At 40.9% G+C, this 26,293-nt stretch overlaps 2 protein-coding genes across 2 annotated transcripts in view; one reads left to right on the forward strand and one right to left on the reverse strand.

The window, feature by feature from the left end:
- GMPR2 (guanosine monophosphate reductase 2) lies at window positions 1–19,431 on the reverse strand. The gene is made up of 10 exons (XM_089677166.1): window positions 19,193–19,431; window positions 12,066–12,158; window positions 8,799–8,918; window positions 5,753–5,836; window positions 5,443–5,616; window positions 5,265–5,346; window positions 3,947–4,053; window positions 3,089–3,131; window positions 2,072–2,231; window positions 1–1,078 (listed from the first exon to the last, which is right to left on the reverse strand). Exons 2-10 carry the CDS (start codon window positions 12,150–12,152, stop codon window positions 892–894), a joined length of 1,044 nt encoding a protein of 347 aa, XP_089533292.1. The 5' UTR covers window positions 12,153–12,158; window positions 19,193–19,431; the 3' UTR covers window positions 1–891.
- Window positions 19,228–26,293, forward strand: part of NEDD8 (NEDD8 ubiquitin like modifier) — a 22,364-nt gene continuing 15,298 nt past the window's right edge. Inside the window, exon 1 of the mRNA XM_089677167.1 lies at window positions 19,228–19,374. Within this exon, the coding sequence (XP_089533293.1) occupies window positions 19,357–19,374 (18 nt within the window). The 5' untranslated portion in view covers window positions 19,228–19,356. The remainder of the gene's footprint in view (window positions 19,375–26,293) is intronic.

Raw genomic sequence — 26,293 nt, forward strand, 5'->3', positions numbered from 1 at the left:
TTTACAGTTAAAATGTTTATTTTAAATATGTTCAACTATGCACAGAGTACATGAATTCATAAATATTTTCAAAACTTGAATGATTCATGTAAAGGTTCATGTTACAAGCATTTATAACACATAAAACTTAGTAGCACATTTGGTGGCATCTAGGAAGAGATGATGAATGGAATGGTGAAAGCGTGTGTCATTCATAAAATGTGAATGTAACAATAGAAATTTTAGCCCTATTATGTGTATTTATTAAGTTTGGCATAAAAGACATCAAGTAAAGCTGAAGTTTAGCTAAATAAAAACATAGTTTTCTCTACAGTTTTAGTTACGTTACCTACATGTAAAGAAGTATGTCCTACAATGTGCAGAGCTGCAGGATTTGCTAAAAATATTCCCTGTCCTCCTTCTGCTGTTGAACGTCTGGAGCTGTAGGGGTTAACAACTTCAGGTCTCCAGGCTCATTTGCAATAAAGATGTTTCCAATGGAAACACACCTCCATTGAGAGAAGTTCCTCCCTTGATTACATTGCCTTTAACACAATCTATGAATGGGGGAAGAGTTTGATCAGTCACTGGATATGCTTCCCCATTCACAGATCATGTTACAGAAACTGTAATAAGTTAAATTACTTTTCTCAATGGAGGAAGGGCAGTAGGGGGTATGTCCCTGTCAAATCATCTTTAGTGCAGCTGAACCTGGAGACCCGAAGCTGCTAACCCCATGGTGCCCAAAGTTTAGGAGCAGGAAGAGGACAGGGAATCCCTGTGGTGAAGATTTCTACAGAATCTAGCAGCCTGCACAATGTGGGACATACTTTTATAGTTAAGTAATGTAACTAAGGCTGTAGAGAAATAAAATGTTTTTAACCAAAAAATTTAAGATGGTGCTTATTGTCATCAAGGGTTACTGAACATGGGATTAAGTTGCTGGGTCACTCTAATAAAGGTTGTCCTGCGGCTTAGTTCCTTCAGCTTGCCTGCCCCTACGTATGTGCAGGTAGACCGAATTCCTCCAAGTATATCTTTAATTGTTTCTTCAACATCCCCCCGGAAAGGAACTTCGACAGTTTTCCCCTCAGAAGCTCTGATCAATAAAAGAACATATTAAGTTCATAATGTTTTATGCATCAGCTTTAAAGTGACTCAGTTGTCAATACATTTTCTTGGAAAAAGCACCCTGCTAATAGAAAGCAATAAAGTGTACCCAGACCCAAGAACAGCAATGTACTATGTTGGAGCTTTATTTCTTTATCTTACTTTATCTTAGATGTTATAGCTGCATAAGGTTTCTTTCTTCAAGCTTTTACCCCTTTATTTTCAACCGGTATTTCTGCCAGAAATACACTTCCTGTCCAAGAGTAACAATATCTACAGTATTAAACTGTATATTTATGGAAGAGCAATGTTGTCTCCTCAAGATAGGTAGTGTGTTAAGATTACAGCCCCCCCCCCCCTCCCCCCTTCAGAACAAAGGAGAGAGTTGTTGTGTATTCCACAGAGCAAATTGGGAACAATGTTAACTGGCAATAGTCAAAATAGGCAGAAAAAACAGGAAGTTGCTTACTGGATTTCTGGCAGGATTAACATGTATTTCCTTGGAGTTATTAAACTGATATAACAAAACACTTTCAATGCTATATTAAACAGACCAAAAGGGGGGAAATAAAAAGTTCACTATTAGAGTTTACATACACTTTAATATTTACCTCTGTGGCAGGCATAGAAACCTATCCTTGGTTTCTTTGGCTACAGCCACCTGAGTCTTCTGCATATGGCACAGTACAACACTGTGGTTCCATCCATTGGCCCTATGTAACTACTGTGTCCTAGTGACTAAGAGGCAGTGGATAGAATCATGGAGCACAGTGGGAGAACAGGCTTCCGACACTCCCTAAAGTGTTTCAGATACTGAAGATTCTGGTGGTAGTAGTCCTTGAACAGATTGCCTGTTAGACAGGTAAGCATTAATGATCTTTTCTGCAGGGTGCTTATTTTTCTTTTATCCTGTTGGTCACAGAGTCACTTTAATCCAGGGCTTTCTTAATGATGAGCTGACAGAAAAGAAATTCATAGTCACCTGTACTCTGCCACTCCACCTGCATGTCTCTTCATTGCGGTTTCTGAACTCATGCCATAGAAAAGCTTATATTTCTTTCCATCCTTCTCAATGGTTTCTCCTCCAGACTCTGTATGTCCAGACAGCATCCCCCCTAACATGACAAAATCAGCTCCAGCTCCTGGAAAAAAAAAAACACATTAAATCATTACATTCATTTCACAAGATAAAGTAATTTATGTTCCGTTTGAAAATATATCAAAATATGTTTTATCTAATGTGAAAGCAAAGTACAAATGTTCTGCATCTTTTAAAGCATCTCTACTTGTCTTTTTATAGCTTTGAAAACATTGCCAACAAATTGCTACAATTTGTAATAATCACATACTCTAAAGCACAATAGTATTTTACTAAAACAAAAATTTTAATTTATGGACAGGCAATACAATCTTTTTGATAAAGCTTTAACAAGCAGGGCCCTCATTCTTCCACCAAATATCATATTAGGTTCAATTCACAAAGCTTACACAGCCTATTGATTGATGTTAAATATATCATAAAGTGTACCAACTGTCACACGTGCTAATGCCACTGTAAACAATCTGCCACCAACCAAGAGAAGTATTCCGTTTTGGGCACAGAAGATCAGGCAACATTTCTTCCATGTTCTTATGAGATGCAAGTTATTTATCAATCAGTGTCTGAAAGTGTACAACTGAAGATATGTTGCTACTCTACTATTTGTTCTATACTGCACTGTTTTGCTCACATGATGTTGGTATTACTAAATATATAAATATAAAAAGTCTTGATCTGCTCATTTAATTGCAAAGACTGTGTTTCCTGGCCTTTCTAGACTATGCCTATCAGTGGCCTGATCTGAAATACTCTGTGCCACAGCATATTATAGAAACAAAAGGGGAATTTTACAGCTGACATTTCCCATAATATGTTTTGGTTGAAAGCAATGAATACTGATGTCGGTATTGACACTGCAGTGTTAATAGAAAAAAACATTTTTAGTTTAGCACAACTCACCAAAGGCTTTTGCAACATCTCCTGGACAAGCGCAGCCACCATCCTGAAAAACACAGTATGTGTTCAATTATTTACGTGTTTCCTGCATAAAACAATTATTAAAATATATGTGAAGAACTAAGAACGCTCCTTAACATGGGAATTTATTGTATGTACTTTTATCTGTATGAACTAATTAATTATAATATTTTATAAATCAGTATTATACACCATTGAAATTCTTCTTGTGGGTGTCAGAAGCAAAGTTCTGGTTAATACTTGTTGATCTGCCAGAAAACCATTGTGTACTAAACTTGAGCTTGTTGTCTTCCCTATATGTTAAGGGGGGAGAGGGGAGATGTTCTTTAGTATAGCAAAGGGGAACTGGGCAAGGCTGTCAACACTTTCTGGGATTTCAGTATATCAGAGGTATTGGGGTTGATTTATTAAAACTGGAGAGTGCAAATTCTGGTGCAGCTGTGTATGGTAGCCAAGCAGCTTCTAACTTCAGCTTGTTCAGTTAAACTTTGACAAGAAAAACCTGGAAGCTAATTGGTTTCTATGCAGAGCAACACCAGATTTTGCACTCTCCAGTTTTAGTAAATCAACCCCATTGTGTTATCAGCTCAAAGATGAAGTTATGAGCTCAGTGAATTTCTTGCAGATTTACAGGTATTCTTCTGTTGTTGTAGCATTTTTAAAGGGATATACACGTGTGCATGTATTACAGAGATGTACCGAATATGTTTATTTATGTATTTTTCCCAGACATGCACTTTCAGTCTTCACATGCATTTGACAGTCCCCCCTCATTGTATGGTTTTATTAATATGAAAAATAGTAATGGAAGTATGTATTAATACATTTATTTATACGTACTGATATAATATGGCCATTAAGCCCATGTGCTGCATCTGCACACTCAATGACTGCACTTAGCTGTGGGTATCCAACACCTGTCTTTTTTCTGGTGGTGCAGACAGATCCTGAATGGCAAAAAAGAAAAATGAAAGGATGAATAGCAACAGAGAATCACATGTGATAGGAAATCATATCTAGGAAATCCAAGTGGTGTATAAATAACAAGATCAAATATGAGCTATCCCAGTGCTTAAGATAATTATTAAGATCCATTGAGGCACAAGTAACATTGAAATGTAATGATATAGTTTTACTGTATGTAACCTTTTGCAGAGTACAGCATGAATAAGTACTTATTCCAATAGATGATTTCTAATTGTGTGGATGTAAGCACAGCGACCAACATGCAATGACCATTGTGCAATGATCATTATGCTACTAAAACTCAATTGTGCAGTTGACTCCTAAAAGCCTGTAAACTAATGACTGTTAACCACCTGCCTGCCACCCTATAGCAGAAACACTGCTACAGGGCGGCAGGGCTGTACAAAATCATGCATATATATGTGTTTTTGCATTTCCTAGGTAGGGGGGGGCATAGCAGAGCAATACAAAGCAATGTGCTTACACTGTAAAACACACACACAGCTCACAGAAAAACAGCACACAGTTAACCCTTTGATTGCCCCAGATGTTAACCCCTTCCTGCCCAGTCATTAGTACAGTGTGAGTGCTTTTCATTAACAATGATCACTGTATTAGTGTCACTGGGGATGTCAGTAACAGTTAGTCAGTTCCCCCCCCAGTGTCAGAATGCCTGCCGCAGTCCTGCTATAAGTCGCTGACCACCGGTATTACTAGTATAAAATAAAAATACCAGTATCTATACCGCAATTTGTAGACGCTATAACTTTCACGTAAACCAATTAATTTACACATATTGGGATTTGGTTTTTTAACAAAGACGTAGCAGAATACATTTTGGACTAAATTTATGACATTTGATTTTTAAAATTTTTTACTGGACATGTTTAATAGCAAAATGTCAAAAATATTGTTTATTTCTCAAAATTGTTAGGATTTTTTTGTTTATAGCGCAAAAAAAAAATGCAGAGGCAATCAAATACCACCGAAAGAAAGCTCCATTTGTGGAAATAAAAAGGACATAGACTTCTTTTGGGTGCAGTGTTGCATGATTGCGCAATTGTCAGTTAAAATGCATCGCCGTATTGCAAAAAATGGCCTGGTCAGGAAGGGGAGTAAATCCTCTGGAGGGCAAGTGGTTAAAGGGAACCTTTAGGCTACCTGAATATGCTACAGTAAAAGTAGTTAGTACCTGGTCCTATTCCAACTTTGATAATATCTGCACCTGAAAGAATTAATTCCTCCACCATCTCTCCAGTAACCACATTTCCAGCCTGAAGACAGAAAGCACCTTGTGAGTAGGAAGAAGTTAGGGCAGAAATAGCGAGTATTCAAAATTTGGCTATAGAGAGATAGTCATGTTTTCTCACCATGATTGTATGTTTAGGAAACCTGGCTCTTACATCCTTCACGTGTTGGACAAACTGCTCAGAATAGCCATTAGCCACATCCAGGCATATATAACGAACTTGAGGGACAGCAGATAAAACATTCTCCAGGTGCTGAAAATCTGACTGCCCAGTGCCAGAGCTCACAGCCACGTTCTGCAGAACATGCAGAGCAATATATTCACAACTAAAGCTGTACATAAGAGAAAAAGGTGCTGCTGATTGGATAGAAGGACAGCGGTAGACTGCAGAAGCAAGTATTTGAAGAAAACTAGAAGAATTTGTCACTCACGTCTAGACATTCCGGATAGTCACAAGCAAACTGCTTCCACTGCTCAGCTGAATAATGCTTATGTATTGCTGTGAACAGAGAAAACTGAAGGGAAATAAGAAGATGAATGTGAATTCACAGTACTGATTGTATTCAGTTATTCGACTGCACAGAATCATCACTGTCAAGGGGTTAAAGAACATGAAAATAAACATTTAATTCCAAGAATTTTATGTGTTTTGTATTGTTTTTACATTAGCCGTAACAAATATTCCTGCTGAAAAGATTGCTCATTCCCATAGCACAAATGTGACAGGGCTGCATCATAATAAAATGATGCTCCATTTAGAGGAAATGCGTGTTTTTTTTCTGAAATCATTCTTTTAAGAAATATCTTTAGCAAGACCAATTTTTCTTTCTTCTTCTAAAGCTCACCAGACACGTCACAATCTGATTGTATGATCTTTATTGATCTACCACATCTATGTAGTACAAGGGCCAGCCTGATTGGATACAAATTGATTGGATAGTTTAGTTAGGTCCTCATATTCAGGTATATGTGAACCCTCTTGTAACTTGTAACCAACCCATTCAGTTTAAAATAGAAATGAAAGGAAAAACGTTTGTGTATGCATATAAAAAAATGATAAATACCCTTTTTACCATTTTATAAATGATCACAAACCCTCTTTTCTCAGCTGTATAAGGAGCTAGGGGAGGAAAAACAGCAGCTCACTGGTTTTCCCAGGGAATCGCTGCACAGAGGGGGTGTGTGAGCAGAAGTTTGACCATTGGAAATCTTAGCTCAGCCAGAACAGTCACCATGACTGCTCTCATGCCTAGTGTGGTCAGTTTTTAATAGGAACCCAGGGGGACTGGCAGGAACACCACGGATTTCACACAAAGGAAGCAATCATAGAAGTACATGGTACAGCAGGCACATATCAGGAAAATGAAATGTTGGGTTTACGAATTCTTTAAAGCCCCATTGAAGCCTCACTTTATTTATTACTGTAATGCTGTCTGGCACATATACAGTAATAAAATTGATTTTGTTTTAAAGATCCTTTACTTTGAGTCCATTAAGTGTCAGAGATCCAACAGCTTTGTGCCTATGATCATGCTAAACATACTGTTTTGCAACAAAACCAAGGCATGCTGTTTGTTTTGTTTGGCAGAGTTCAACCCTCCTGTGGGCAGCAGTATAATCCAAAGATTTAGGACTTCCTTTGCCCTCAATGGACTCCCAAGAAAGGATTTTTCAGTGAGTAAAAAAGTCCTATTTTCATTCTTGTCCATTATGGAACACTGGAAGTCTTAAAACTTCAGGGCATCCAAAAGCAGTCAAACTGAGGGGTAAGCAATATCAGGCCAAAGAAAGCAGAAAACTTTATATCGAAACCTGGCATCAGATGAGGTTGTACGACCACCTGGTAGAACTTGTAAAAAGTAGACGGGGTAGACTGGGAATGTGTATAAAATCCTGTTCTACCAGCCACCATCTATAAATAGCAGGTAAGTAGTCAAAGTGATGGATATCGGGCCCTTGGAGAATGTAAACAGTACAACTTGATGCCAAATGACAGAGTGCACTCTTTGGGGCCCAAGGAGTGTGGGAGTGGTAGATTTGGGTAAGGGTGAGGGTGAGCAAGAAAGGTAAAGAAAAGGAGGCACAGAAGATGACAAAAAAAGGGGTGGGATGAATGCAGCAGGAGTCCCAGTCAGAAAAAAAGGGTTAAAGGGAGCACAGGGGGCAGGGAGAAAGGAAACAAAGATGGGAGGAGGAGTGTAGGGCCAATATTAGTAAAACTATGAAGAATATTTGTGTTATTTTAAGAATTCTAGAGACTCTAGTATTCATTCGTTCAAAGGAATTTAAACCTGCTGCAGTATATAAAGATTACACAGAAAGAAGAGCATATTTGTTATTGTATACATAGAATTACTGCATTATAGTAATAAATAGGGAGGCTTCACCTTTCAAATGGGCTTTAAGAACTAACACTAATGAAGCATTATTTTTATTAGTTGGGAGACAGTACTATACTGTGCCTTGCAAGTGTCTTCTGAAGATTAAGCATAAAGAGTGACAAATTTTGTTATTTTTTGCATTATTATGATGAAGTTATTTCCTTAACCTCCTTAGCGGTATTCCCGAGTGTAGCTCGGGGTAAAGTTTCAGTACCAAAAGCGGTAACCCCGAGCTACACTCGGGCTTACCATGCAGCGTTGCTCAGGGGGTCCCTGCAGCACTTACCTTGTCCTTCGCTCCCGCGATGTGTCCCCTGCAGCGTCCCCGGCCATCTCCTCCGGCCGATGCCGGCATCTGGCTTCCGTGTTCCCTTCCCTGTGACGTCCGGACGTGCGACGGCAAATTTGAAATTTTTAAAAAAGTCATTTTTTTTTAAAATAATTATTACATAGTAAAACATTGCTGTTTCAAAACTTTTCACATACATTTTGTCCCTACTGCTTTGTCCTGCGCCCTGCCTGCATTTTTACTGTTCTTTCTGCCTGGAAACTTAGGAAAGTCCATGGCGTCCAAAAAGCGTCCCTTTATGTCAAAAGCTGTTTTAGACCAGCTAGAGAACAGCGATAGTAAATCAGAACCACTTGCAGAATTGAGTGATAATGATTCGTGGGGAAATTCATCATCAGACACTGAAAACGATTTTGCGACTTTGCTCAGCGATGTGCGAACTTGGCGCTATATTTCAAATTTCAGTGTTTTTGGTTTGATTATATTATTTAATTAAATTTATTATTATATTATTATCTTTTATGATTATTTATTAAATTATAGTTTTTATCATAGTTTTATCATATCCGGAATGTTTACTAGACTCTTGTTCGGACAGATTTCAGTGAGTTATTCCTAAATTACAGGCCTACAATAAAAAAAAAAAAACATAATTCCATGCAAAAAAATGGTACCGCTTTCAGCACCAAAAATCTAAAATAATCATACCGCCAGGGAGGTTAAAGATTATTACTTGTTGTTTTAAATCCCTGATGACTATTAAATCTATGACAGTACACAATTTAAGCATTCAAGCCTGTCCCTCACTTTGCACAAGGCTCTCGCCATCTCAAAGGTCCCCACGGTGTCCATATTGGCAGCAATTATAGGAATCCCTTGGTAGCTTTTGCCTGAGTTCCTGAATGAAAATGCACGGGTGAGCTCCACCTGCAAGACAAAAAGTATTAGTATACAGAAGGTGGAAAAGGATATTTCATGATTATATTTGTTCAATGTTTAACAGTTTATGCTAAACAATTTTATGATCATAAAAATACAAAATAATTTAGAATTACACTTACGGCACACGCAGCAACATCTATATGTGCAATTCAGCACCAAAAATAACATTATTCCTGTAACTCTAGGGATTTGTGTAGCATTAGCGTTTTAGAGAAACAGTAATATAAATTAATTATTCTACAGCAGAATTATTTATCCTGCACCAGCCATATCCCTGATCATCTAAAAACGGAAAAGCCTGGTGCAGGGGAGAAGCTACTTTTTTAAATGCCCAATTATACTACTAATGCTTCTTATGCTGTTCCAACAAAGGATTAAAATGAGAAATTCACAATTGTGCAGTATTATTATATTGCAAGCCAGCATCCAGCATATTCCAAAGTACCTGAGAGAATTAAATGATAAAAGCAGAACTACCGATCAAAGTTAACATCCTCCCTATAGACCTATTTGTTCGTGTCAATAGCTTGAAAAAAAGTGATTTTGTTACAGTATGTCTTCAGAAGAGAAGCAGGTAAAAATGTGGAAGTTAGCTAAAATCTTTGATAAAATAGAATTCCATATGACACCTCTTCAAAAGTGTAAATGAAAGTGAAGCTCTGGTTTGCTAAACATTAGACCCCTATGTTGTCACCTGGGGGAGGGGGTGGAGAGGGAAAGTGTAAGCTCTAAGCAGCACAGCTTATAGCTTACACCATTTCTCATCCTGGCTGCTGTGCCTAGTTACAACGGGTTCAACCCAATGGTAGCCCTACCAACAGCGTATACTTAACTTCCCTTAACCCTCACCACTCAAATCAGCCATCAGGAAAGAGAGTTAGCTCTGTGCATTCGAGTTTACATACGGCTGAAGACTCTCTCCCTGCCCCAGTGTGAAAACACTGGATGCATGAGTGGTCAATCAACAAGCAACAGCAATTTTATGTGTAATGAAGGGGATGAGGTCACATGTTCCCATGCCTGCAAGTCCCACCAATTTATATTTGCTCCTTGCAAGCAGGCAAAGTGAAAGTTCACTTTAGGCAATAGTCACAAAAGAAAAATACTCTTTATTTTAATGTTCACTTATTGGTGTAAGCGTAATATGCAGTGCAAGCTTTTCAAAAGCATTAGTAATGCTTTCAGAAGGCTTCCAGCAGCTTTGTTGAAGCCTTTAAAGTACCTTCAGTTTAGAAAGATTAAACACTGATCTTAACAGGATTGATGGCTATCATTTTAAACAAGCTGCTAGAAGGCTTCAGCAAGTTTTAGCACTACTTGAAGTTTATTGAAAGCCTGACAGCTGCTTGTATAAAGTAACAGTCAGCACTCTCATTAGGATCAGTGTTCAACATGACATGGAAGATCTTACATCTATAATCAGAAGCACTAAGGATGCCTTTCAACAGAGAAGGTTCTGCTGGCTAGACTTCACAACCTCTTCAGAGTACATACAAAATGCTGACTTCACACTGGGGCTTAAGCTGGCCATAGATGGATTGAAATTTAGTCCTTTCAGCAAGGACTGGCCAATTTGCAATCCATCTATGGCTGTTCCCATTTGTGAGCAGTCAATCCAGTGATAGATTACTCTCGCATGGGACTGCTGGAAAATTTGCAGGTGCATTGCTTATCAGCGTATTCTGATCGGAGGAGTCCCACTGTCAGAATGCCATAGTGCAACAGGGAGGATTCCACCATACAACTTGAATGTGTGGATGAAGGAATCCATTGTTTTTTTTTTTTTGTCATCCAGCCAATAAAAAGGGTCATCAATGGCGTGCTTAAAGAATAAGTTAATCTTTGGAACATGAACGTTTTTAGGGTGGAACATGTAACATGTTCCGATAATTGCAGCCACGCCCGCCGCCCCCCCCCGACAGATAGTACGGGGCAACTTCTCCCCGTACTGTCAGATTTGAAAGCAGCACAGCCGTGTGGGGCTCCACCCACATGGCAGCGTTACTCATTCACATAGGTCCGACAGTCTTAGCGGATGTCGGCTTGTAGCTTTCAATGAACTACCACGGCACTGTGGAGCGCTGTGGTAGTTCAATGAAGCTTCCTGTCAGTATATTTGCTTAACCGTACATCCCGTACAACACGCAGATATTCTGATAGGTCTGCAGGAGACCTGCATGGCATCAGTGATCTACTGATCAATGATGCAATGCTTTCCAGGCTCCTGCAGACAAAAATAATAAATGCACATATTTTTACCTGCAAACAAATGTGCATTTATTATTTATGTCCAAAAGGTGAACTTATTCTTTAAGTTAAGACCTTCACTGCTGCTATGGCTATCTACCATGTTGCAAAATTGAGACACACCCTCTCCTTTCCCAATCTCCCTCCACTCCCATACAATTTAGTCTATCCCTAAATAGTTCTTCCTCCTGTCCTTTCTCTCCCTACCAAGCCATGACACTCTTCATCACCTCCCCTTCCGTTGGAGCCCTCATCATTTGGACTCGACTGTTTGTTTTTTTGGTACAAGATTCCTCACCAATTCACATTGGAAAAAAAATTAGAAAATTGGAAAGCTCTACAGAGAGCCTATACCTGAAATTCAGAAGAAGAAGGGCATTTCTGTCATGTCATTGGTATGTTGGCACTGTTTATTGAGACATTTCCATTGCTGTACTATAGTGATGGTCTCCTGCTGGGCTGTTTACCTTATAAACTTTCTACATGTACTGATTTGCTATAAGCTCTTCATATTGAACTTTGTCAACAACACTTGTACATCCTTTCATAAACAAAAATCTATTAAAAAAAGATCTATGTTTAACATCCCGAAATTGGAACTGACATATTTTTGAAGGCAACAAAGTCACTTGAAACTCACTGGGATCTTCACTAATACTTTGCAGAAGCTTGCTACTACACGCTGCTCTTATACAAACAAGAGCCCATGTGAACAAAGCCATATAACATATGATATGGGTCAGAGAGGCCAGTTATTTGATCATTTAATCTTGAAAGTCCAAATTAAGAATGTGTATGTGTTTGTTCAGTGAACTTTTATTGAAGGGCTGGGTGTAGAGCTGACATAATGTTAGTATGAATTATCTATTTAAATAAAATATTTACCTCACTGCGGGATTTTAGTGTACTTCTTTTTGGTCTTAGTAGCACATCTTTGAAATCCAGCTTGATGTCATTGTCTATTCGAGGCATGATGTCCTACAAAGGGATTGAAAGATTAATTAAACTGAGAACAATAAATACAGACATGCTGGTTAATGACAAATGTGTGATGAGTGTCAGTATGCCCTACGAAAGCACATGGGTCTGGACAAACTGAAAAAGAGTTGTAAGATATCTCTACCTAGGGTTCAGGGCTTGTTAAGCTATCTACTAAACTTTGTACAGCCTTATAGGACAAAAGGGACAAGCATGAATAAAGAGGCTTGGTTGATATAAGACATGGATGAAAGGTAATAAGAAAAATGTGAATTTGATATCACATTGACAGCCCCCTCCCACAAGATTTTAGCTTAGGTAATTGATATTAAAATCTGCGTTTAAGTGCCACATCCCTAATATTGTGAATATATACCAAAAATAGAGACCTGAAAATGGGGACTTTTGAGGCACAATATAATCATAAAAACATGATTTTGTATCAAAATTCAATATGTAAAATAACATTCTATTTCACAACAACAGTACTAAAATGTGTAGAAAACGAAAGGTTTACAATATCAAGGAGCAGCAAATCTTTTTCCACGTGATCCAAATTATTTGTAAACTGTGGGTTCATTCTTATCGGCTTGGGCTCAACGTGTTTCATGGGCTTAATCCACTTCTTCAGGAGCCATTACCATATATACATTTGAGTACTGATATAAGAACAAATCCAAACAATCAAAAAAATCACAAAAACATATTTTTCCATTCTGGCATAATAGGACATCATATTGTAAGTGCACTGGAAAAGGGGAGAGAAAACAAAAAGGACAGGAGCAGTACCTCCTGGAAACCCAAAGGGGGTAAGGAGAGTATGCAAGCCACATAATGTACCCATAAATATATACATACATCAAAACATATAAATGAAAAGTTACCTCCAAAAATAGGTGGCTTCAAATATGTTAAGTGAATGGTATAGAGACCCTCTACTCGTGGGCTTATACCGTCCTCTGTTCATATAATCCTCATACCGCAAAACAATTTCCTACTAACTGGTAAATATATCATGTAAAACCAGCCATTGTATTAATGGAGTATGGGGGGCTGGGCAAAATAAAATGTATCCAACACCCACCTCTACACCTGGATCCACTTCATGGCAAAACGCCTAAAGTGATGCAAAGAGATTTGCTGCTCCTTGATATTTTAAACTTTTCATTTTTTACACGTTTTAGTACTGTTGTTGTGAAATAGAAAGTTATTTTACATATTGAATTTTGATACAAAATAAATCATGTTTTTATGATTATGTTGTGCCTCAAAAGTCCCCATTTTCAGGTTTCTTTTTTTGGTATATATTCACAAGATTTTAGCTTACTGGTTTTCTGACAGATCAATACGTATTTCCTGCACTTGGTGGCTGAACAAGACAGAAAACACTGCTTCATGTCTGCCAGCCACACACTGCCACGTGAATAGGTGCTGGCCCAGCTCACAGCTGATGATAAAGGAAGTCTGGATGGCAATACCACTCCACAGGTCCCCCTGCTCCTCTCCTGCTATTTCCTTGATATTATTACCCTATTTGGCGATTTTCAAAATAAAAGCGATTTCTACAGTAGTGCGGTCACACAGATTTCCTTTTTCCTTTATTTTCTGTACTTTCTCAATTTGGAAAGGTGGAAAATATTGGGAAATGTGAATGCAAGGTACAAAAAAAGGTACAAGGCATTATTTTTTGTATTTTGTCTGGGCTTGCACATCAAAGTCTAAATATTTTTTTACCATTATTTAAACCCCTCCCCCAACCTTAAACACTTACCTGCTTCCTCTCACTGATCCAGTGCTCTCCTGGCCTCACAGGAGACAAAAGCAGCAGCGGGAGCCATTGGCTCTTGCTGTTGTCAGTCAAACTCCTGTGAGAAGGAAACAGGAGCGTGGCTTACTGATGCTGTGTGTGTCTATTAATGCACACAATCCAGGTCAAGAGCATACCACATGGGTGCCCCCTTAGCTCCATGCTTGATGACGGGGCACTTGGAAGAAGGAGTGGTCCAATTCATTTTTGAATAGCACACCAATTCATCCCCACAAAAACACAATGGTGTTGATTTACTAAAGGCAAATAGACCTTGCACTTTGCAAAGTGCAGTTGCACTCTGCAAGTGCAGTTGCTGCAGAGCTTAGTAAATGAGGTGCAGCTTCATTTTGCAAACAATACCCAATCACATGCAGGGAAAATGAAAAAGAACTGCGTTTTTGCTTGCATGTGATTGGATGCTGGAAGTCAGCAGAGCTTCTGCTCAATTACTAATCTCTGGATCAACTGCTCTTGCAGAGTGCAACGGCACTTTGCAAGGTGCATACTCTATTTTCCTTTAGTAAATCAACCTCAATGTGTGTTGCAGCGGGGTGCAAAAAAATGCAGCATGAATTAAATGAAGGTGTGTTTTAGCCCATGTAGTGCACTTTGCTGTGAACTGGCCCTTAGATACCCACAGAGGGCAGAACTGAGATACTCCAGGATCTCATTACATGCAGGAGAGACTATAGTATATAGAGCAGTGGTCTCCAGACTGTGGCTCGGGGGCCAGATGTGGCCCTTTGCTTGCCTTTATCTGGCCTTTGGGGCACTATTCCACCTTGGGGCACTATTCCACCAGTGATGGAGCACCATTCCCTCTACTGACACCATCGAGGGGGCATTATACTTCTCATTGTTATCAACAATGCCGCACTATTCTTCTCACTGATATAAAGAATGGGGCACTATTCTTCCTATTAAAACTGATGATGGGGCACTGATACCAGGGCTTTTCAACTCTAGCCGCTGCAGTCCGCCCTCCCAAACACCCCCCCCCCCCCCCCCCCCCCCACCGTCTCAAGGACAGTAAACTAGCCCTTTGCTTAGAAAGTTTGGAGACCCCTGATATAGAACAATGACAGATAACAAAAATAATAATGAGTGACAGAACTAACAGCTGACCTTGAAAACACTGAAAGACAAAAGAATATGCAGGCAATGCAGGAAGATGGTTGGCACAGATTATTATTTATGTCTGTGTCCCTACTAAGAGATTCAGTTGTCACCTGAGCAGGAATGGTGACAAAATATGCAAGTGGGGACACCTCTTCCAATGACAACTGTCAAAGAGGGGAAATTCCCTCATATGTAGAGCTTTAGAGTCACATCCTCTGCAGGACAGTAAGTGTGGAAATGCAGACACCATGCAGGTTCTAACCCTTTCCTATTTCATTTTAAAGTGTACCTTTATGCAGAAAAAGGCTGTGTCTGAACAGGTAGGCTTTTAACACAAAAGAGACAAACTACGTTTCTTCTGTATTAAAGTATTCTTACCTGCCTGTGTGCACTGTACACTGTACACTGAGCAGGCCCCTCAAATCCCTCTTGTTTTGAACTGTATTGTTACTGTATTGTCTCCCATTATATTGTAAAGCAAACTGTTGGCGCTATATAAATCCTGTATAATCATAATAATAATAATAATATATGCATATCTATTCTGACAGGGAGACTCCTCCTACCCACATCAGAATACACAGATCAGCGCTAGCAGCCATTGGCTGCAAACGCTGATTAGATGCTAGTTTTCCAGTATGTCCCTTTGACAAAAGTTGTTCGTTAGAACAGCTTCCGTAGAACAGACAGCTGTACACACAGACCAAAAGTCGGCCGGTTCCTGTTGAACCATTTGATTTTTTAACAATGTGTACCGAGCTTTAGGGAGGATGAAGAGGAATCGCCCCCACTCTGGAGCTCCACAGGGAAGATGATATCACAAGCTGCTGGAGGAACTAGGGGTATGGTAAGCAAAATTGCTTTTTAGGCTAGGTTCACACCTATGTGATTTACAGAAACGCACTACAGTCCATTTAACATGATTTCCTATGGACCATGTTCCCATCTGTGTGTTTTCAGCCGGTGTGTCTTTTGGAAAGGGATGCATGTTGCATTTTTGGTTCTGTAGACTACAATGGAAAAGCAGCATAAATGCATTGAAAATGCAGTGTTTGCATTTTTCATGCATTTCCACTGCATTTCTGCTGGTTTCTCCTGCATGACAACAGACACCTCCAAAAATACAAAATGCATAAAAAAATGACAATAAAAAGCGTCAAAAAACACAAAATGCAGCGAAAAATGCATCACCCACAGCCCTCAAAGGTGTAAACCTAGCCTAAGGCTCCATTCACATCTAGGCATTTTGTATAGCTGAGACTCTGCCCCCAGTCCCAAAACACTCAGCAAAACTGACAAATCGCACGCTTGTTCGGGTGCCATGAATTTTCTAAAATGTGGTGCAATTCTGTTGCGATTGTCGTGCTGCAATTGCACAAACCGCTTTGCGCAAAGATTGTCACCCCAAAAGAAGCTCCTGCTCATGAAAATTAATGGCGCCTGAACAAATGTGGTGCAATTTGTCAGTTTCGCAGAGCATTTTTAGGATTGCAGGCAGAATTGTGACGATTCTGCTCATGATACAAAACACCTAGATGTGAGTGGAGCCTTAAAGCGGAGTTACACCCAAAAGTGGAAGCTCCACTTGTTTGCCTCCTCCTCCCATCCACTGCCATATTTGGCACCTTTTTTTGGGGGGGGAGGGGTGAGCAGATACCTGGTTTTGACAGGTATCCTCTCCCACGTCTAGCTCAGTTCGCTGCGGCAAAGTGAGCCAGAAGTTTGCCCCCTCCTACCATCCGCAGTCTCCTGGGAACCTTCACAGGTCCCAGAAGACTGCCGGACCAATCAGGAAGCGCAGTGCGACTCGCGCATGAGCAGTGGGCACCTGGCTGTGAAGCCGCAAGCTGTCACAGCGTGGTGCCCACAGTTGAGATGCCAGCGCTGGGGAGAGAAGTGACGGCACGGGTGAGCATGTCGCTGGACCCTGGGACAGGTGAGTGTGTGTCTACTAAAAGTCAGCAGCTACAGTCTTTATAGCTGCTGATTTTCAATAAACACAAAAATGGCTAGAACTGCCTAAATGAACATTTAAAGTGATACTAAAGTCCTTTTTTTAAAATTCTTTTTTTTTAACTAACAAACATGTCTATACTTATCTGTTCTGTGCAGTGGTTTTGCACAGAGCAGCCTGGATCCTCCTCTTCTTGGGTCCCCCGCTGCCACTCCTGGCCCCTCCCTCCTGTCGGGTGCCCCCACAGAAAGCAGATTGCTCTGGGGCTCCCAAGCAGTCGCATTCCTGAGCTGCAGCTCTGCGTGTCCATTTACACACAGAGCTGCAGCTTGGCCTCTCTCCCTTCCTCTCCTGATTGGCTCACTAGCTCACTAGTTGTGACTGACAGCAGCAGAAGCCAATGGCTCCCACTGCTGCCTCAGACAATCAGGAGTGAGAGGCCCTCGTGGACATCGCTGGATCACGATGGGGCTCAGGTGTTAGGGGAGCTGCTACACACACAATGTTTTTTACCTCCATGCATAGAATGCATAAAGGTAAAAAAAAATAACAATTGCGCGGTCATACAACATTGTACCCATATCAAATTTTTAGCATTTTTTTCACACAAATAGAGCTTTCTTTTGATGGTATTTAATTGCCGCTGGGTGTTTTATTTTTTGCGCTATAAACAAAAAAAAGAGCAAAAAATTTGAAAAAAAGTTTCTATTATACAATTTTGCAAACAGGTAATTTATCTCCTTCACTGATGTGGACTGATGAGGCTGCACTGATAAGCAATAATGATGGGCACTGATAGGCGGCACTGATGGGCAGCACTGATGGGTGGCACTACTAATCACTGCTGGGCACAGGTCGGTGGCACTGCTGGGCACCACTGTTGGGTGGCACTGCTGGGCACTGATCATCAGTGCCCTGATGATCGGTGTCGATCTGTCCTCTAACAACTGCCAGTTATCAGAGGAAAGTGCAGCCGATAACCGGTAACTGCATTTACCAGTGATCTCCTGTGTCACTGGACACAGCTGATCAAGTGGTAAAAGACTGCTGAGATTGGCCTTTTACCACATCACGTGATCAGCTGTGTCTGTAGGACACAGCGATCACGGAGATCGCCGGGGGCGTGAGGGAGGGCGCGTTCTGGGAGGACGTCATATGACGCCCTCCCAGGACTGGATGTCATATGACGCCCTCCCAGGACTGGACGTCCTTCGGTTATAGCGTGGTTGGCAAGTAGTTAAAGTGTAACTTTTTTTTTTAGTTTTGGGCAGAGTGGAGAGGAATTTTATCGCTATGTCAGTGTCAGGGAGATTCACTCTCTCATTTGTCCTGCTTACTGTTATCGCTAAAAAATCCCACATTTTGAGTTGACAACAGAACAGAAATAGAGGGGAAAATCTTCAAATGGGGACACTAGATCTAGTGACACCTTGGGATTTCCTCACTTTGGAGGAATCTCCTCTCACTTCCTGTTTTGGCTGTGGGACAGGAAGCGAAGGGAAAATCTCTTCAATGGGAAACAGATAGTAGAAAAAAAAATCTGTGAGAGGTTATAACCCTGTGAACAAATAGGTGCTACGCCCAAAGATAATCCCCCCAGAGGTGGACTGTCAGTCCTCTGGCTGTCTTCCCTGCACAGATACAAGTGAATGATGAGGATTGGTATAGCCAGCACTCAGAAAATGTCTTACGCGTTTCACCAATAAGCCATAGTCAAGCCCTATGATTAAGGCGTATTGCCGAACTGCGTGAGAAATTTTCTATGCACATTTTACTCAATAAAGTTTATTATTGGGGAAGACAAGTGCCGGCTATACCAATCCTCATCATTCAGGGGTTATAACCCTCCCTTTCGCTATCCAAAATGGAAACCAAATCGCCTTTAGCTGTACTTTGTAAGCACAAGGAAAGCCCCCGCTTCAGGAGTAGTTTTAGATCTTCCCTAGGGTTCCACACATTACAATCACCTCAACAGCAACAAGAATGAACGACAGCAGATGAAGAAAGACTGCAGAGGAGCACGTGGCTCCGGGGATGACCTCTACAGGATGAATGCCAGCAGAGGCACAGAGCCCAGCCAGTCACCCCAGTAGGACACACACCGACAGCCCCAGCCATGGACTAGTAGACCCATGTGACGCCCATACACACCTGTTATAGGTGACCGCTGTCAGAAGGGCCCAGGGGAAAAAGCAATAACGTCACGTGACCGCTCCGTCGCCGCTTCCTGTGTCGTTTCCCGCCGCGCCGGAAGTGGAGGTAGTCTGCGCTGTGCTGAGACTGAGGCGGGGAGAGTGAGCATACACACCGGCAACATGCTGATTAAAGTGAAGGTAGGTCCTCTGTACTGGTGTGCGGAGCTCGGGTAGAGAATATGTCCGGGCCGTCCATCCGTCAGTGTGCGGCTGTAGAGCGGGGCATTATGGGAGATACTGCGGAGGAAGCTAGCTGTTCTCTGATACATTCATCCTCTCGGAGATCATTGTGTGTCAGGAAGGCTGTGTGAGGGTTAATGTACGTTCATTGTTCTGCTGTCCAAGCATGGACAGTCTAGGAAGAGGCCCTGTCAGCACATTCCTACTATCGCACACAGGGTAATGGAGGCAGGGAGTCCGTGTCATCACCCCCACGATGGAGAGACAGGCCTGCGGGGGACTGCAAATTCTGACAGGATACCTGTGGCCTGGATTTAAAGTGTAACTAAGGGCAAAACGGGGTTGTTTCATTTTGGATTGAGCAAGGGAGGGTATAACCCCTGTCAGTTTTTTTACTTATTTTTTTGGCATCTGTGTCTCATTGGGGAGATTTCCCTTCACTTCCTGTCCCATAATCAAAACCGGAAGTGAGGGAAAATACATTCAAAGTGAGGAACTCAAAATTGGGGGATTTTATGTAAATTACTACTTAACCACTTACAGTCCAGACACTTTCACCCCCTTCCTGTCCAGGCCAGCTTTCAGCGCTATCACACTTTGAATGATAATTGCGCAGTCATGCAACACTGTAACCATATTCATATTTTAGCATTTCTTTGAGACCGATAAAACTTTATTTTGGTGGTATTTATTCACCACTGGGATTTTTATTTTTTTGCTATATAAATGAAGAAGTCCAAACATTTTGAAAAAAAAGTGTTTCTTAGAAAATTTTGCAAATAACTCTTCATAAACCTTGGCCAAAATGTGTTCATCTATCTTTTTAGTAAAAAAAAAAAGCAAAAAAAAAAAAACCCAAATTTTTGGTTTATCCAAAAATTATAATTTTTCAAAAAAACTTTTACATTTTTATTTTTTATTTGTTTTTTTAACATACAGTCACCCTAGCAGTACAATGTCACCATAGTGACACTACTGCTTGTGGGGGGTGATGAAGATTTTTTTTTTTTTTTTCCTTATTTTACACGGATTGCTTTTACACCCATAAAGGCTGTAAAAGCAATCACTTCTTCTCTCTGGCTGCATTCTTGCAGCCGTTGAGAAATACTGTGAGAGCTGTGATTGGTCACAGCTTGTCACATGGTGGGAGGCTGTTGTGAATAGCCTTGTACCATGTGACCTCTGTGATCATTCAGATTTCACAGGTAAGCAATGTCAGGAAGTGACATTTTGTTTACTACTATTCATGTGATCACTGATTGGCCAATCAGTGATCAGATGAATTGGGACTTTACACAGGTCCTGTACAGTGATCGGTGTTCCGGTGTGTCCAGAAGACACAGCGGGCACTGATAGCTGTTCCACACACTCCCAGGGAGCGCACACAGGCAATGGATGCGAATAGAAAAAAAAAGTCAGCAGCTACAAAAACTGTAGCAGCTGACTTTTGAAATACAGACACTTACCTGTCCCTCGGTCCAGCGGTGTCCTCACCACTGCTGGTTTCATCAACCGTCTTTTCTGACAGGCGCCGGTATCTTCAGTGTGGGCACCCGGCTGTGACTGCTTGCAGCTTCACAGCCAGGTGTCCACTGCGCATGCACAAGAAACGCTGCGCTTTATGAATGGCCCTGCAGTCTTCTGGGACCTGTCGCTACAGGGAGGGGACGACAACTTCCGGTTCCGATCACCTCGGCGATCGAAGTGGGAGCTGGTACCTGTCAAATTCAGGTACCCGCTTCTAAAAGGTGTCAATCCTTAATGGGGAGCAGGGGAACAAAGGCTTAAAGCAGAACTTCCTCTTTTGGGTGGAGCTTCGCTTTAAAGTGGAACTTTACTCCTAACAATTGATGATAAATAATGTTCTTTAGCAAGGAACATACATTCCACATTAATAAATATGCTACCAAAATGAGTGTGTGCTGTAAATTGCCTCCAGCATTGTTCCTTCTTGCTGGAGGCTGCCATTTTGTTGAATCTCAGAGCCCTGAGCAGCAGTTAAAGCAGAAATAAACCCTCCTTTTCCTACAGCCAATGAAGCCTCCATCTGTTTAATCTGGAACTTCCATGGAGCTGCAAATATCAGTTCTAACACCAGTCATTTGACTGTTTGGTTGAGAACCCAAGCACATGTGACCGTTAGCATTCCGGGCATGCCAGGAATGTAACTGTTTTTTGAAACTGTTAAATCGATAGGTGTAGTTCCGCTTTAATCTTTCAACTGTCCGCAGATCGGCCTCTACAAACTCGGCACAGTGCCTAAAACTGCCTCAAGATTGATAGCAATTGAGCATGTGCAGAGCAGGATGAGACAGTGTATTAATGGATTTTAACACCTTCCCACGCAGCCTATAACATATTGATAGCCGGGCAGGACACTTCTAAGTGGACATCATATGATGTCCTGCCAGAAGGTGCTGCTCACAGGTCCAATCACAGCTAATCACAGCCAAAGACTGAATTAATCAGTTTCATTCAGTAACAATGGTTGCAAATATCAAGTTAATACATTGGTATTAGCAATCATAATGTGTATTAAAAAATGGTAACATTGTACTGCTTTCGTCACAGTGTGTTGAAAAAAAAATTTAATAAAGAAAACAATATAAAAAAAAAAATTAAAATGACTTTATTTTTATTTTACTTACTGTACTGTCACCAGTCATTGTCCCTGATCACTGCCACACCAGTTACATAATAATGCTGTACTGGAGTGGTGACAATATGTTAACAAAAAAGTGAATTTGTTTTTCTAATTTCTTCATTTTCCAAAAAATTACAACTTCAAAAAACTCACCATGCGTCTTACTAAATACCTTGGACTGTCTATTTTCCAAAAATGGGTCAATTTGGGGGTATTTGTACTATCCTGATGTTTTTGGGTCTCAAGAAATGAGATTGGCCGTCAGCTCATTGATCAATTGTCAGATATATATACCATGGTTGGTGGACTCTATAACTTTCCTACAGACTAAATAATATACACTAATTTGGTGTAATTTCACCAAAGAAATGTAGCAGAATACATTTTGACCTAAATTTATGAAGAAAGGTTATTTATTTGCAAAATTTTATACCGGAAACTTAGAAAATATATATTTTTTTCCAATAGTTTGGGTTTTTTTTGTTTAGCAAAAAATAAAAAACTTTAGTGATTAATTACCTCCAAAAGAAAGCTTTATTTATGTGAAAAAAACCCACATTTTTATGCGTACAGTGTTGCATGACCGCACAATTGTCATTCAAAGTGTTACAACACTGAAAGCTGAAAGTTGGCCTGGGCAGGAAGGGGGTAAAAGTGCCTGGTATTGAAGTGGTTAAACAGTATAGGTACTTATTTTTAATGTTTCACATACAGTAGCTATACCAGCAAAAGGGACCAGCCTGAAGTATTCTAGCAAGACTTCATTTTCTGACTAAAGGTTTTTAGCCTCGCTGGGTTCCTGCTAGACAGTGGATCACTGTGTATACTTTCTTCAGTTATTTCTTCGTATTGTGGAACTGGGTTTCATTACATGGTGTTAGATGTGCACTTTGAGCTACACAGGACATGGACTCTGAAGGGTTAAAGAGCTTTATTGTTCTTGTTACTGTGGGCTCAATACAGAGAGTTATTGTCGTCCTAAAATCTGAGATAAAGTAAAGCATTCGTTATTTAATCAAAATATGCGGTATTTTATCTCATGATGTGATATCCAGTGGGATGTATACAATACGGAAGGATTAGAACCCCTGTCAGTTCTCATTGTTAATAAAGCCAACTCAATTAGTCAGTGCAGTCCTTGTAGCATATATACACTGCTCAAAAAAATTAAAGGAACACTTTAAAAACACATCAGATCTCAATGGGGAAAAATATCATGCTGGATATCTATACTGATATGGACTGGGTAATGTGTTAGGAATATAAGGATGCCCCATTGTTTGATGGAAATGAAAATGATCAACCTACAGAGGACTGAATTCAAAGACACCCTGAAAATCAAAGTGAAAAAAATGATGCAGCAGGCTAGTCCATTTTGCTGAAATTTCATTGTATCAACTCAGAATGATACTCAGAAGTTTGTATGGCCCCCACGTACTTGTATGCATGTCTGACAATGTCGGGGCATGCTCCTAATGAGATGACAGATGGGGTCCTGGGGTATTTCCTCTCAGATCTGGACCAGGGCATCATTGAGCTCCTGGACAGTCTGAGGTGCAACCTGGCGGTGTCAGATGGACATGATATCCCAGAGGTGTTCTATTGGATTTTGGTCAGGTGAGCGTGGGGGCCATTCAATGGTATCAATTCCTTCATCCTCTAAAAACTGCTTGCATATTCTCGCCACATGAGGCCGGGCATTGTCATGCAGCAGGAGGAACCCAGGACCCACTGCACCAGCATAGGTGCTGAAAATGGGTCCAAAGACTTCATCCCGATACCTAATGATAGTCAGGGTTCCATTGTCTAACCTGTAGAGGTCTGTGTGTCCCTTCATGGATATGCTTCCCCAGACCATCACTGACCCAACACCAAAACGGTCCTGCTAAACGATGTTACAAGCAGTATAACAGTCTCTACGGCTTCTCCAGACCTTTTCACGTCTGTCACATGTGCTCAGGGTGAACCTGCTCTCATCTGCGAAAAACACAGGGTGCCAGTGGTGGACCTGCCAATTCTGGTGTTCAATGGCAAATGCCGATCGAGCTCTATGGTGCCGGGCAGTGAGCACAGGGCCCACTAGAGGAATTCAGGCCCTCAGACCACCCTCATGAAGTCTGTTTGTGATTGTTTGGTCAGAGACATTCACACCAGTGGCCTGCTGGAGGTCATTTTGTAGGGCTCTGGCAGTGCTCATCCTGTTCCTCCTTGCACAATAGAGCAGATACCGGTCCTGCTGATGGGTTAAGGACCTTCTACGGCCCTGTCCAGCTCTCCTAGAGTAACTGCCTGTCTCCTGGAATCTCTTCCATGTTCTTGAGACTGTGCTGGGAGACACAGCAAACCTTCTGGCAATGGCATGTATTGATGTGCCATCCTGGAGGAGTTGGACTGCCTGTGCAACCTCTGTAGGGTCCAAGTATCACCTCATGCTACCAGTAGTCCCACTGACCCTAGCCAAAGGCAAAACTAGTGAAAAACAGTCAGAAAAGATGAGTAGGGAAAAATATGTCAGTGGCCTCCACCTGTAAAACCATTCCTGTTTTGGGGGTCGTCTTATTGTTGCCCATCTAGTGAGCCCGCTGTTAATTTCATTAACACCAAAACAGCTAAAACTGATTAACAACCCCCTCTGCTACTTAACTGACCAGATCAATATCCCAGAAGTTCATTTGACTTGATGCTTTACAGTAATTAAAAAGTGTTCCTTAAATTTTTTGATTAGTGTATTATTTGCCCTCCAGAGGATTTATTCCCCCCCCCCTTCCTGACCAGGCCATTTTTTGCAATATGGTGCTGCGTTACTTTAACTGAAAGTTGCGCGGTCATGCAACTCTTTACATAAATGAAATTTACGTCCATTTTTTTCACACAAATAGAGCTTTTTTTTTTGGTGCGATTTGATAACTTCTGCTGTTTTAAATTTTTGGCGTTATAAACAATAAAAGACCGACAATTTTGAAAAAAAATATTTTTTTTGCTATAAAACATATCCAGTAAAAAATTTTAAAAATCAAATTTCATCATAAATTTAGGCCAAAATGTATTCTGCTACATGTCTTTTCTATAGAAAAAAAAAATCCCAATATATGTAAAGTAATTGGTTTACGTGAAAGTTATAGCGCCTGCAAATGGCGGTATATACACAAGAATTTTGTATACTAGTAATGGTGACGATCAGGGACTTACTGCAGGACTGCAGCGGGCATTCTGACACTGGGGGGGAACTGACACTAATACAGTGATCAGTGCTCATAAAAAGTACTGACACTGTATTAACACTGGGCAGGAAGGGGTTAACATCTGGGGCAATCAAAGGGTTAACTGTGTGCTCTGTGCTGTTTTACATGATGTGCTCTGTGTGTTTTACTAGGGAAACCTGCTATGTATTTTTCTGTTGTGCAGAGAAATGCACAGTAGCTTGTTATTGCTGGCAGGAGAAAGACCTGTCAGTGTTACTCGGCTTTCGCCGGGTTTCGGCAGGGAATCTCCGGCCAGCACTTGGTGATTGACATCTGTAGCCACCAATGGCGGCGCGCACACGCCCCTTACCTGGAAATGCAAATCACGTATAGATACGTGATTTTGCACAGCTGTGCTGCCCTGTAGCAGTACTTCTGCTATAGGGTGGAGGGGAAGCGGTTAATACAAAAGGAAAAAGGTGACTACAATACAAGGCAAAGGTAAGATTCTTTCAGAGGACACACATGGTGTATCAAAAACAACTATGTTAAATTAAGTAAATACAAAATATCTTTTTAAATGTCAAATATTGAATAAAAATAGTATAAAAAATCACACATATATATAAATATCGAAATACAACTCACCCAAGCTCAACTGCTGTGTTATACATGTGAGAACTGGAGATCGGTGCTCAGGATAAGACATTCACTTGTCACAACACTGTCCCTAAAGATGTTAGCCAGCAACTTGGATGCTTCTTATTGTAAATTCTTTATTGGTTACAAAATGTTGATACAAAATCCAAAGACGTTAGTGCATATCAGTGAAAGCTTTCCTCATAGCATACACACAGAGTTAAAGGATAAGTTCACCTTTGGGAAAATGTTACATATTCCACCTGTTTTTAGGGTGGAACATCTAATCTGTTCCCGCTCCTGCAGCTACTCCCCAGTACCCCCCTCCCCCAACCATGACAGCGGGCCCAGTATCTTTTCCCTACACCTGCTGTCACTATCTGAAAAGTTTGCCTTTGCGGGGCTCCGCTCA

Source organism: Staurois parvus, unplaced genomic scaffold (genome assembly GCF_062004578.1).
Source record: "Staurois parvus isolate SC_StPar_1 unplaced genomic scaffold, SC_StPar_1.0 ptg000178l, whole genome shotgun sequence".
Taxonomy (NCBI): Eukaryota; Metazoa; Chordata; class Amphibia; order Anura; family Ranidae; genus Staurois; species Staurois parvus.